The 14,489-nt window shown below is 35.4% G+C and overlaps 1 protein-coding gene across 2 annotated transcripts in view; it reads left to right on the forward strand.

The window, feature by feature from the left end:
* Col11a1 (collagen type XI alpha 1 chain) overlaps positions 1–14,489 on the forward strand; it is a 199,630-nt gene that overhangs the window by 63,778 nt on the left and 121,363 nt on the right. For both annotated transcript variants that reach the window (XM_052730954.1, XM_052730953.1), the window contains 8 exons: positions 5,264–5,380; positions 5,946–6,038; positions 7,501–7,755; positions 8,350–8,412; positions 9,883–9,924; positions 10,624–10,686; positions 12,334–12,408; positions 13,457–13,540. In XM_052730954.1, coding sequence (XP_052586914.1) covers positions 5,264–5,380; positions 5,946–6,038; positions 7,501–7,755; positions 8,350–8,412; positions 9,883–9,924; positions 10,624–10,686; positions 12,334–12,408; positions 13,457–13,540 — 792 coding nt within the window. The remainder of the gene's footprint in view (positions 1–5,263; positions 5,381–5,945; positions 6,039–7,500; positions 7,756–8,349; positions 8,413–9,882; positions 9,925–10,623; positions 10,687–12,333; positions 12,409–13,456; positions 13,541–14,489) is intronic.

Consider the following 14,489-nt stretch of genomic DNA (forward strand, 5'->3'; position numbering starts at 1 on the left):
GGAACAGTCCTGGCTGTCCTGTAACTTTCTCTGTAGACCAGGCTAGCTTCGAACTCACAGAGATCTGACTGCCTCTGCCTCCCAAGTGCTGGGATTAAAAGCGTGTGCCACCACCACTGGGCTTGTATGATTCTTCCTTAATGTATCATACTCACCTGTAAAGAAGAAGCAATTTTCATTCTTTCCTTTAATGACTAAAATGGAAGGTGAAGCAGAGCAAAAGATGATTTTTATGAATGAATATTAGAGAAACGTGGCTTCCTAACATGGATGTCTCCCACCATCTTTTTGTTAGTATCCGTTATCAATGACAGTTCTCATCAAGGCACAGGTTTTTATGGTTGCCCTATTTTTTTTCTCTTCTAAACAATAATGTGAGGAAAGAAAAATTTCAGAAAACTTATCTTCAACCCAGTTCTAAATTTCTCCTGGAGTATTCATGGAGTAAAGTTTAATTTATCTGCCACATCATATTGTTTTTTTGCCTGTCATTTGCTTTCTTTTATTGAACATAGATTTTCGTCTCATACAGTACATCCCTGTGATAGTTTCCCAGCCCTCTGCTCCTTCCAGTTCCTTCCCACTTCCCCTCCTCTTTGGATCCACTCCCCTTCCATCTCTCATTAGAAAGGAGTAGGTCTCTAAGAGATAACAACCAAACATGAGAAAATAAAATACAACAAGATGAAGCAAAACTTTCGTATTGAAGTTAAACACAGCAACCCATCAAGAGGAAAAGAGTCCCAAGAGCAGACATAAGAGTCAGGGACCCAGTTGTTCTCACAGCCAAGAGTCTCACAAACATCCAGCTAAAAATCACACACAGAGTATATACCCCAAGGACCTGGTGCTGTCCTGTGTAGGCCGTGTGCTTGCTGCCTGAGTCTCGTGAGCTCAAATGGATCTTGCTTAGTTGACTCAGAGGGCCTTGTTATCCCAGTGTTAATGTCCTTCATCCCTTCTGTCTCCCATAATCCCTCCAACCTCCTCTTATGAGGATTACCAAAGCTCCAAGGGGAGGGACCTAATTTTAACCTCCCATTTAGAGTCTCTTTCTACATAATGTCTGGCTGTGGGTCTCTGTATCTGTTCCCATCTCTCTAATGATGACTGAATAAGGCACTGATCTATGGGGATAGCAGAATGTCATTGGGAGTCATTTTACTGATACTATTTGTTTGTTTTTATTTTTGAGACCAATAGTTGTTGGTTTTATCCTCAGTCCCTGGACTGCTTAGTCTCTGCTTCTTGGTCCCCAGAGCAGTCCCTGATGTGAGCTTCCTCCCATGGACTGGATCAAACCAGACACTGACTGGCCCCTTCCACTTGTTCTGTTCCACTATTGCCCTAGCATATTCTATAGGCAGGACAGATTGTAGGTCAAAAGTTTTGTGGCTGAGTTGGTATCCATACTTCTCCTTGGTGTAGCCTGGAGAATACCCTCCAGTATCAAGGAGACCAGAACATAAGGGTGAAGGCTCTAATGCAGGCACCAGCTTGACCACTTCATGTTCAATGAATTGTATGGGTGTTGTCCTCAGCTACTTTGGGAGCCTCACTGTTCATTTTCAGCTATTGTCTTTGCAGTAGCCTGGGTTGTTTGGGGATTACCGTGGGACCCCCATGGTCGACAACTCAATTGAATGCTGACAGTCCTGCAACTGGAAGCCTCACCTGGATACAAGAGATGGCCAGCTGAGACTCTGTATTCCCCACTACTAGGAGTCCTTATTAGGATCACCTTCATACATTCTAGGAGGCTTCCACTGCACTAGGTTTCCAAGCCAGCACTCAAATGTCCCCCAATTCCATCCATCCCTCCCCTCACTCTCTTCCTCCATTCTGTCTCTGTAGCTAGAGTTTTCCTGCCTGGCCCACAGTAAGGACAAATCTCTGTCCCCCTGCCAGTCCCACAGCCGATCAGACCCACCCAAGTAAACACAGAGACTTATATTGCTTACAAACTGTATGGCTGTGGCAGGCTTCTTGCTAACTGTTCTTATAGCTTAAATTAATCCATTTTCATAAATCTATACCTTGCCACGTGGCTTGTGGCTTACTGGCATCTTCACATGCTGCTTGTTATGTCGGTGGCTGGCAGTGTCCTTCCGCCTTCCTGTTCTCTCTATTTTTCTCTCTGTTAGTCTCGCCTATACTTCCTGCCTGGCCACTGGCCAATCAGTGTTTTATTTATTGGCCAATCAGAGCAACAGATTTGACATACAGAACATCCCACAGCATGTCTCTCTACACAACTGACCCCCTTGCTTCTATACCCACTTTCCCATCCCCATTCTGCATGTAAAATCTATTTTATTTTCCCCTCTCAGGATTTCAGGGTTTCATTTCATTGATTACAATTGGTACTTCTCTACAGTCATTTTCAGGGTATTTCAAAATTCTTTAGTGAGAAGTGAAAAGTATTCTCCAAAGTATGCCATACAGCTTCATGTAGACAAAGAATCATATAGGTATAATTGTTTTTTTTTAGCAGTGACTAGGCAGAGAGTGAAATAATGAGATTATAAGGAACAGTCCTTTTGATTCACTCTCGAGTAATCCACTGAGAAAGATGTGGCCCACTGCCTGAGGAAGTACACTTACCAATTCCTTCACTTCACCTGTGAGCATACTGGCAGTTCTTAATCTGCAGAAAGATCCAGGAGTAGAGAGAATTATGAAGATTGGAAGACATTTCTTCTACCAGAAGAAATGTGACATAAAATTTATTACTTTGATAAACACTGACATACATTTACAAATGCATCTTCAAATCCCAGAATTTAGCCAAAATGTTCTTTTATTGTTCACATTTAAAACTGGATTTCCAATGTTTTTTTTTTTAAATATTTCTTTTAGTAGTTTATAATGTATAATTTGATTGCATTTAAAACTGTAAACAGTAAAATAACCTGCAAATATTTCTTGTTTTTCATATTTTATTTCAAGCCAGCTATGAGTAGTTATAGACACTCAATATTTCTTATTCCCACACGAGTGCTGGTAGCTACAGAAGCATTACCCTTTGGTACATTGTTCTTACTTAATGCTTACATTAAATTCTGACTTAGTGGTTCCATGCCTAACCTAGCACTTGCATGGTGGAGGCAGGAATATCAAGAGTTCAAGGTTATTTGGGTGCACAGCATGTTTGAGGCCAGATTTGTCAAGAGGAGTCTCTCTCTCTCTCTCATATATATATATATATATATATATATGGAAAATCTATGTATACATAGGAAGTATATATATACATATATACATGGAAAATCTATATATAAAGTATATATTTATGTATTTAAAGTATATATATACTTTTGATATATATAGACTTCAATATATATATTTATTTAGATATATATACTTTCTATATAAGTATATTCTCTCTATATGCTTTATATATAGACTATAGAGAGAGACTTTCCATGCATATATGTATTCATATATACTTTCTATATATACATAGACTTTCAATACATATATATATAGATGGAGAGACAGAGACAGAAAATTCCTAGCAGTTGTAGATATTTTATTTAACTTATAAAGTTGCAAAAAATATTTTAATCTGTTGTCTATATGCAGCTTTGTATTGTACCAAATTCTAAATAATCTGTATTAATTTTTATCAAATTGATATTTTGACACTCATAAAGCACTAAAGATATTTTTGTGTTTATATTTTACTATTGCCTTTGGCTACATCATCTACAAACATTCACAAAGGCTGAGGGAAAGTCCCTAAATGCCAGGTGTGCACAGTTGCTACAGGATCAGTTTAGACATGCCTCATAGTCTGTCTCTGAAACTGCATTCATTTATATTACTTTATCTACTGGAACTTAGTAGAGGGTACTATGACCACAATTTTCCAAAAGGTTTACAGTCATTAGTTACTCTCCTGGCAGATTAAAAAGGATTCACTGAGAAGCCAAGAGATGCTAGAAAGGGAACTAGTATAATTTTAACAATTACAGTATCTGGGGAATTACATAGATGTTGTCCTGTACTTTTGTAGGTATATATTTGGGGATTTAGATACTGAGTTTAGTTCTTAATTTTTTTACACTATATAGTCTTAGTGTAGTTATCTTAATTAAAAACAAAAATTAAAATCTTCATGAAGATAGCTTTGTAAGGGAACACACTATCCTCATTATTCCATAGATAGGTTGTGGTTGACCTCAAAAATATACTTGGTCCCTAATTAACTTTTTAATGCAGAAATATCTAAGTTATAACATTGTGTATTCAGTTCAAATATTTTAAGATTGTAATTTAATATTGTAAGCATTAGTCACTAAACTCAGAAGAAAAACAGTAACAATGATGGAAATGATTTATTAATTAAGATATACCTAATTTTGAAAGTAATACTTCAGTAGTTCTTGTGTTCATTTAGATTTTAGTTTAGAACAGTAGTTCTCAACGTGCAGGTTATACCGCTTTAGGGGTCAAATGATTCTTTCAGAGGGGTTGCCTAAGATCATTGGAAAACACTGATATTTACATTATGATTCATAACTACCAAAATTACAGTTATGAATTATCAACGAAATAATTTTATGTTTGGGGGTCACCACAACATGAGGAACTGTATTAAAGGTCTAAGCCTTAGCAAATTTGAGAATCACTGGTTTTGAGAAAATGAGAGAATTGGGAATACATTTTAAGTCTATATTTTCCAATTATAGTTCTATATATTTCATGCATTTTTTCCATTTTCCCATGATAGATGTGAATATCCTCTCATATTTTCATGAGACTGTTCTTCATGTCTTTATTTTTCATCATATTATTTATTGAAAAGGCTGTCCTTTTTATCTTATTTTTCAGCATGCTTGTGATAGAAGCGAGTGCCTGTTGAGTGCTTGTCCACTTAGCCGCAGCCCCAGAAAAATGACTATTTTTATAGGGAGACGTTTCACAGCAGATTTTTACAAATCAAAATTAAAGTGGATACTTAACAACCATGTCCCAAACCATAAATCCTACCTGTGAATTAATATTTAATAAAAGTTTGAATCCTTATTCAAAACTTTTATTTGTTTCACAGCCCTAACTACTTTTTCTGTTCTTAGAAAGCTTGCTCGATAACACTGATGTTATTAGATTCTATATACAATAGAATAATATTTGTGTTTAATGCCAGATCTCTCTTAACATTTACTTTGAGTAAAGGTTAAGCAGATGATCTCCACTCTGTTAATAATATTACTTGCAACTAACCAAATTGCCCAATATTTCTTCCTTTGTGACGTAGTATGCACCTGAGGATATAATCGAGTATGACTATGATTATGGGGAAACAGACTATAAAGAAATTGAGAGTATAACAGAGACACCCACTGTCACTGAAGAAACAGTAGCCCAAACAGAGGTAAAACCCACTGTCTGTTGTATGTGGTGTCTCACTCTTTGTCATCCCTCAGACTCACCTCACACCTGTCATTCACTTCTGCGAATTAATAATGGCTTTTATTTGACAGAGGCTGCCTTGAGGATTGCCGACCATTTTTATGTTTGTTCGTCCTCCCTTTTGTCCGTGCTCCTTGTTTTCTTTCTCACTACATGTTTTCCATTCCATCTTTCATGACATTTTACAGAAAAAGAAATCCAATCACACAAAGAAGAAGAGGACATTGGCCACTAACTCAAAGAAAAACTCTAAAAAGTTCACATCCCCCAAATCTGAAAAACACGCATCCAAGAAGAAGAAACGTTACCAAGCAACAGCCAAAGCCAAACTAGGGGTCCAGGTAGCCAGAAAAAGCAATCAAGATCTGTCCTAGATGAGATGGAAGATCTCTGATGAGTCTTAGTCTTAACCCAATTAGACCAATTCCAATTTGGCTAACACTCTAACTCAGTTAAATCATGATTTTCACCTACTTGAGGTTACTTTACAAGTTTCCTAACCCTCTTTCTTCTGAATTTATCATCAGGCAAATATTGTGGATGATTTTCAAGACTACAACTATGGAACAATGGAAACTTACCAGACACAGTCTCCTAGGCGCTTATCAGGATCGAATGAGGTAATCCACTTAGGCAGCAATAATCGTAGTGTGGCTTTCAAAATACATAATGTATTTTGACGAATTTCCTTGGAGAAACATCCCAGTCACTGAGACCCTTGAGTTGTCATTCTTAGAGAAACAGAGTCATTAGTTTATAATTACAAGACACTTTGCATTTACAGTTGATGTCACATCAGAATTTGCATGACACTTTGCTTCATGCAAATTCCATAATCGTCAAACTTAAATGGCTGCTATCATTTTCTTTATTGCTCCTACAGCTGAGCAAGCTTTTGTAACATTTTATAAAGAGTATTCATGGCATGATCCTTCCAGGAGAAGAATCCTCTGATGTGAGAATTGTATCAACAACTGATACAATTAGCATTTTATTGCATGGTAGCAATCATCATCCATTCTGATGACAGCAAGCATTTTAGCAAATGTGGTCTTAGATTTTAATGCTATTTACATTTTAAAAATTTTACGATATTACATTCAGTTATGATTAAAGTAATATAGTTTAAACATTTGATTGTTTTCCATGAAAGTGTTCCATGTAGGTAGGTTTGATTACGTCCTCTTAAATTTCATATTCAGGGTATGAATAGATTTTAACTTTATGTCTTATGAGATGTTACAACAGCTCAAGATGTTGACTTTCTTATATAATTTCATTCTGGTCTTTTACTTCAGTGCTAAGAACATAATTGCAGCGTAGGTGAGATGAAACTTCTTTGCAGAAGTATGTGTTCCATATTTAAGAGTAATATTTTATGATTTTGAACTTTTTATATCAAATACAGTAATGTTATAGTAATGACAACATGTGTTTTCATTCACATAATTTTCTATAGTGATACTTATTTAGTCCATATTTCTCTACTATCTGTATTCAGTTTGCCTTTGAGAACAAATTTTTAAATGTGCATTCTTTAATTTTAACTTGATTACAATCATAAGGCATGATAACGACACTTCCTTATGTACACAACACTGAATAGTTAATGCAAAGAATAATTTTCAGATATTGGTGCTAACATTTAACTGATTGAATATCTAATTACAAGATTTGTTTTTGTAACAATTATGTTTTACTATATTATCTAATAATATGTGAAAACTAAGCAAATATTCAACTATATGCTTAATTTATTTGTTCCGATCTTACGCTATAAAGTAATGCCTCAATGAGGAACAAGTTTTCTTAAGCGACAGTAAAAGCATATGTTGACTCCATGTGAATATTTGCAGTTGATGGGGAAAGGTGCTTTGAAAGCAATATTTCTTTGTACATAGCAGTGTATGTACAAGTATATTGCTTTCAGTGGTACTGAACAGCCTCTTTCTGGCTCTGGTCTTGCTTGAGTAGTAAGCTCTCTTCCCATCACATGCCATTAAACTGTAGTTACAGATGCTTGCCTTGCTTTGCTAACAGTAAACTTCATGTTCTCCAATTCCCTGCAAATTAAATGAATAGCCAAATCCAGTTGAAGAAGGTTTTACTGAAGAATATCTAACTGGAGAGGATTATGATGTCCAGAGAAACATTTCTGAGGATATTCTATATGGAAACAAAGGAATAGACGGCAGGGACTCTGATCTGCTGGTAGATGGAGATTTAGGCGAATATGATTTTTATGAATACAAGGAATATGAAGAACGGACTACAACGTCCCCTAATGAAGAATTTGGCCCAGGTGTTCCAGCAGAAACTGATTTCACAGAAACAAGCGTAAGTCAGCATGAGGCTCTGTGCCCTGCGTGTGTCTCGGGGATGTTTCTGTGTTCATTCTCATGTGTTTTCAGGTTTAAAACGAAGTTGAGTTCTTATGTTCGTTGTGAGTACTGACCATGCCTAGACAGCCGTGATAAATTCTTCTAGTGGGAGTTGGCAGCGACTGTGTCCTGGACTGTCACTGTAGTCTTCATTTTAAAGTATTGTACATTGACTTGTACCCTAAATTTCTCATCATTGATAAATATATAATTCTCTTGTTTTTCGGACTATTAGCTCTAATTTTCTGGTTTGGACTATTTTCTGCATTTGATTTGGTGACAGTTCTTATGTGTTAGAGCACTTTTGAGGCTACAAATGCATTTAACTTTCTGTGACAATTTAAAGAAGTGATGGTTTGTTCTCACTTGAACAGTGTTCGTGTGTATTTGTTGGTATTGACATTCTTAATGTTTCTTTTGTAAAATGGTCACATTTTACAAGTTTGCTTCAAATGTATCTAGATGGTTAAATGATTCTTTTGTTAAAAAATTGAAAAACGCTTCATCTATTCAAAGGTATTTTGACCATTTTTAATTTTCCACTTAACAGATAAATGGCCATGGTGCATATGGAGAGAAAGGGCAGAAGGGGGAACCAGCTGTGGTTGAACCTGTAAGTGCGTTCAATATGTTTTAAAGCTTACTACAGTTGTCTAATTCATGAACTACCCTCACCTTGACTCATCATGTATGTTCATGCATTTTCAATGAAAATATGTTCTAATTTAACACAAATAGGTGAGTGGGCAATGACTTTTCTGGAAAGCAAATTTTCAGTAAAATAAAAAATAACATGCATTTATAGAGTTTTGGAATTTGAAGTGGCTGACATTGTTCTGGTCCAATTCTCTTATTTTACAAATCTGAGTTTACATATATTTTTCTCTAGTTAAAAATGTTTGGTGGTGGAAAGATAATGACTTTAGATCTTTCAACTTCAGTCTATGATTTTACTGTATAATTTATATAATTACTTTATTAGAAATGTACTATCTGACATAGATATTTTTTGTATCTGACATAGATATTTTTTGTATCTCATCCAAGTATACTATGCAATAATAAAATACACAGGATAGATGTGGACTTGAGAGAGAAATTTGTGGCGAGGGAGGTGGACAAGAGTGTTAAGGAGGACAATGTTGAATGTGTCAGTACGTATGTTGGTTTTTTTTTTTTTTTTTTTTTTTTTTTTGTTTTTTGTTTTTTTGTTTTTTTCGAGACAGGGTTTCTCTGTGTAGCTTTGCGCCTTTCCTGGGACTCACTTGGTAGCCCAGGCTGGCCTCGAACTCACAGAGATCCGCCTGGCTCTGCCTCCCGAGTGCTGGGATTAAAGGCGTGCGCCACCACCGCCCGGCCCGTATGTTGTTTTTGTTTAAAGTTTCAGGACCAGAATGTTCCCCCCAAAAAAATCATTGTTTACATGTACGATTATGTGGAGTTATGTGTATATCACCCCAACGTATTGCTCTTTCTATGTGTATTAATTATCTGAACTCTCAAGGTATTGTTAAGGGATACATATTTTCTAGAAACAATTTTAAAAATCATAGTTTTCGTTAACCAGCAACTTGAGAAAAGCAATGCATAAGAAATGGAAGTTGTATGTTTAACTGTTCACTTAAGATACAGAGAAGTATAGTTTTCTGGAATTAAAGTATTTAGGTATCATTTCCTTTCATTTATTCATGAACATAGCAAATATTTATGGAGCTTCTGTTTTTGGTTTTGTTTTAATTTTTTTATTTGTTTTGTTAGAAATTGTCTAAGTGCTTGGGAAGAGGTTGGTCAGACATCTTTGCTGCACTCTCTACAGAAGCACTTGGCAGATTCTTTCTCTAACATATTCTTTCTCCTTCCTAACGTTATTTCTCTCTTTACCTCACTTTCAATTTGCTCATAGGTTCTCTAATGGCAAGATTTATGTCTTCTGTCATTTTATATGATTTCGTTTTCCCACACAAACATATTTTAAGGGGTTTATATAATATGAATTTAGTATTTACTTTAAAAACCATAATATGTAGTATGCTCTTATAGTCAGTGGAAAGGCTAAAGGTTGCATGGCTTTTTTTTGTTATAGGGAATGCTTGTTGAAGGACCACCTGGGCCAGCAGGACCAGCGGTATGTAAATGATTTGTGATCTTGATTTTTAAAATTATTGAATATAGGATTACTGGCACACAGCTGTATTGTTTATATTTTAAATTGATTTGATTTATAGAGGAAAACTGTCAAGTTTAGGATTTGGTAGACTTGACCTATTTTTCATTTGTCTGTAAAAATGATACTACTCACAGGGCTGAAAATAAATTTTGAATTTTTTCCTTTCTTTATGCATTATATTTGTGTACATGTGTATGTGCCTGTATAAGATATGAAATTAATGTCGTATGAATATATGACATGGATGCTTTTAAGTGACGGCCAAGACAAAATGTTAAAATGCTGACCAGCTAAATGCTTGCTTGTCCCACTTCACAGCCACATTTTTGAGGTCTAATCTTATGAATAGCCATTTCTTCAGGAGGAGCTGGGGACCAGCCTCCACAACAGCAACTTTCATCGGCATGCTCCCTTCCTGTTTCCCTTGGCATCTGCCTCCACCCTGAGCTCAGCCTCATAGAGGAGTAGTTGTGCTGGATGCAGAACCATTTCCTATATGTTGTGTTTTCACAGGAAGCTAAATAGGGCAGTTGTTTGGGAGTCAAGGGTATATTTATAAAATAGAAGTGAAGCACCCTTTGATTTTTAGGGGAATGCCTTTACTTGAATACTAATGAGGCAGGAAGTTGCTTCTAATCCTGGTTTGTTGCTCTGCAGGGTCTGATGGGTCCTCCAGGTCAACAAGGCCCTTCTGGGCCCCCCGGTGACCCTGGTGATCGGGTAAGTGAAGAAGGGTTGTCACATTGCGACCGTGCAGCACGTGGACTTAATTTAGTTTATTCTTCCACTTAACATGCTACCTTTCTTCTGTTGGGGGAGATGATGAGAATCCTACAAATTCACAGTTGTGCAGCATTCTGCATAACTTTTCAGACATGTATAAATGGGGATAAAAATTTATTTAGAATTTATAAAGAGTTTATCTGCAACATGATAAGTAGGCCCCTTTTGTTGTCAAGTCCCAAATGCACAGGAACAGTTAGAGTAGACTCGGTTTTTCCAACTTAAATTCAAGACATTCATTCTTGCTATTCCTGTAGATATTCATTTTTAAAAATCTCATCTGCATAATTTCAGATATTTAGTTTGATGAAAATGATTGTTTATTTTTATTGAATGTGTATGTGAGCAATGTGTGCATTTATGTATCTGTAGTCACATGCGTGTGTGCTTGTACGGTGTATGTGCCTGCTGCATGCACATGTGTAGCAGTGAATGAGTAGGACAGGCAAATGTTGGTGTCAGGTATATTTCTCAGTCTCTCTCCATCTTATATTTTGAACTAGTTTCTCTAGCCAGCTTGACCTAGGGATTCTGTCTCTGCCTCCTCCAGCGTTCTGGAATTACAGGCCAGTAACTGACATGCTAGCCAGGCATTTGTGTGGGACCTAGATATTTGAACTCAAATCCTGATGTTTCCTTGGCAAGCACTTTACCCAGTGATGTATCTCCCACAGTCCTCAATATTGTTATTTATTTTTCAAATCACTTTAATTGAGAGTTTGAATTGCATCCTTTGTATGTAGTTATTGGTTTTTAGAGTTTGATCCTTCTTTTACTAAATATGATTTGACTGTATAAAAGTAAGTTTCCTTTTACTGAAAACTGACACTTACATACTTCCCAAATATGTATCATCTACATACACAAAAATTTATATATATATATATATATATATATATATATATATATATATATATGTGTGTGTGTGTGTGTGTGTGTGTGTATCTGATACTCTATAATCATGTATATCTATGTTGTAAACATACACAGCTTTCTACATATATGTGCATGACTGCATATACACATTGAATATATTCCTTTTTTAGTATATTCTTAAACACAATTTTAAGACATATTAGTAAGGAAAAAATTAATGTTAATTTTATCATGTTAACCTTAGTGGTTATACTAATTAAAGTATCTATTTTGAAGATAATACATAACTTAATATAGCTAGAAGATATACCTAAAATATCTGTTTACATATTAAATAGCTATTGCCTTAGTATCTATTAAGTAATACTTAACCAAATTTTGTCTAATTAATTCTATTTTCAACTGTAGAAACCTAATTTTTCACTTTTTCTTCACAATGATACCCCTGAGAATATATAGGAAGGCTTCATAGGCAATTTTAAGCTGTAAATCAACTTTGAACATAATTTTCATTGTATTTTGATTGTGCATTAGTAACCATTCATCATTTGAGTTCTTTGCAACTAGTACAATGGAATCCAATGCTGCCTGTGTGTATTTACATAAAGGAGATTAACCAATTCCGAATGGGCAGGTGCATTCTCAGCAATTTCAGATTCTCTGCCATTATGTACTGCACTAACTGCTTTTGCTTATTTCCTTTCCTAGGGCCCCCCAGGACGTCCTGGCTTACCAGGCGCTGATGGTCTACCTGGTCCTCCTGGAACCATGTTGATGTTACCAGTATGTTTTAGAAAGTGTTTTATTAAGACAACTTGATATCGTCTCATTATGTAACTAAAAAAAACCAAAAGCTGTAATTGAATCATTGAGTAGAAATATTCCTGAAATGTGGGAATTCAGGAAATGAAGAGCCCTTGAAAATAGGGGCATTTTAGTGAACAGAATCTGACAAATAGATATCTATCTCTATACTAAACCAGTTTTAATCTCTGATTATTCTCTGTTCAGTGAAATTTACATATTCTTTCTAATCATGAGGGCAATCCTGGATTATGGATTAATGATAGGTTATTTAATACGTTAGTATACAGTTTTCCCCAATGTTGACTACCACTGAAGCTTCTTGAAGAAGCTAGGTCTTTAGTGTCATCCTTACTCAAAAATTACCTATCTTAATTTTGAGTCTCTCATAAAATTATTTGTCACACAGCTATGGAAAATATTTTTATTAGGTTTCGTATAATAAAATTAAAAAATAACTATGTGCAGTGGAAAACTGACTCAAACAACATTTCAAGTTAAAAATTAAGGCAGAGCTTAAGAATTTTATGGAGTAATAGTAGTAGCAAGCTGCTGTTTTGGGTATATAAGAGTGATGTTTATATTTCCTTTGTCTTCTTAGAGATTCTGAAGGTTTTGGTCACCAGAACATAACTGTATCTGTATATTTTACTGAATCTAATATACTTGAAATTCTTATGAACTGCTAGAGTGGGTAGCATTTCTGTAGATTAAATAAGAAATGACATTTTAAAAAGAATATAAGTGAAGATAAAATTTGAAATTGGAAAGTGATTTATAGTTGCTTTGAAAATGACAGAATGTATTGTACAGAGCCATGTATGAGGTAGAGGAAGAGTTTTACTGTCACACACACGTGTGTGTGTGTGTGTGTGTGTGTGTGTGTGTGTGTGTGTGTGTGATTATGAAGTGACTTTGGACGTTTGTAAATATTAATCTTTTAATTACCTTTTAATCTAACGGTTAAAGGACCTAATTCCATAAGTTTGTCAAAAGCCAATTATGTGCTCACATTATCTCTTCCTAGTTCCGCTATGGGGGCGATGGCTCCAAAGGACCAACCATCTCTGCACAGGAAGCTCAGGCTCAGGCGATTCTTCAGCAGGCTCGGGTGAGGAAAGATGACCACGTGCTCACATGACTTGATTCTGTATCAAATCACGATGTGTAGGTCCATGGAAAAGTGTTTCTAAATGTCACATGGAATTTAAATGCAAAGATCTAAAAGTATATTAATCTTTCCAGTACTGATACATACTAATTTAATATTAAATAAATGACCTTGTAATCCTGACAATATCCCATGACATACAAAAACCCTGTTTTTAACAGAATATTGAGAGATAAATATTTAGTATTCCTTCTCTTTCATATGCTGATTTTTCTCTGCTAAGGTGTGATCTGATGATTATGGCACTAACTATAAGAACACAGTATGAAAGAAGTATAATTCTTTTTTTTTTTTATTTTCAGTTAGCTTTATAGCAGTTAGGTTGTACATATAAAATTCAGAGGATTGCCAGGTGGTGGTGGTGCACAACTTTAGTCCCAGCACTGGGGAGGCAGAGGCAGGCAGATTTCTGTGAGTTTGAGGCCAGCCTGGGCTACAGACTGAGTTCCAGGAAAGATGCAAAGCTACAACCTGTCTCAAAACAACAACAACAAAAAAATCAGACAATTAATAAGGAAGGAATCAGAAGTCATACAATGCCTTTGTTCTTATTCTCCTAGTTATGAAGGAAGAAAGTATGGGTAGGATTTAGAATTGTTATGGATATGATAACTTATCTGTATCATCTCTAAGGTAACTTTTTATTCACCATCATAATTTATGTATGTGTAAAATACTGAATATGTATGTGAAAGTATTGACTCATTTTCAATATTTATATCCTTAAGACTATTATTCATCTGAAAAGATTATTATTTGATTGTGTGATGTTGAATGATGAGAATATGTGTTAATTAGGTAAAGACATACTATACCTCTAAAATTATCTATAATAACTAATTATTTCTATATTTCCTTATAAATCCCATTCTTTTGAAAACTTCAGACA

Source organism: Peromyscus californicus, unplaced genomic scaffold (genome assembly GCF_007827085.1).
Source record: "Peromyscus californicus insignis strain IS unplaced genomic scaffold, ASM782708v3 Scaffold_9__1_contigs__length_137607984, whole genome shotgun sequence".
In the NCBI taxonomy this organism is placed as follows: domain Eukaryota; kingdom Metazoa; phylum Chordata; class Mammalia; order Rodentia; family Cricetidae; genus Peromyscus; species Peromyscus californicus.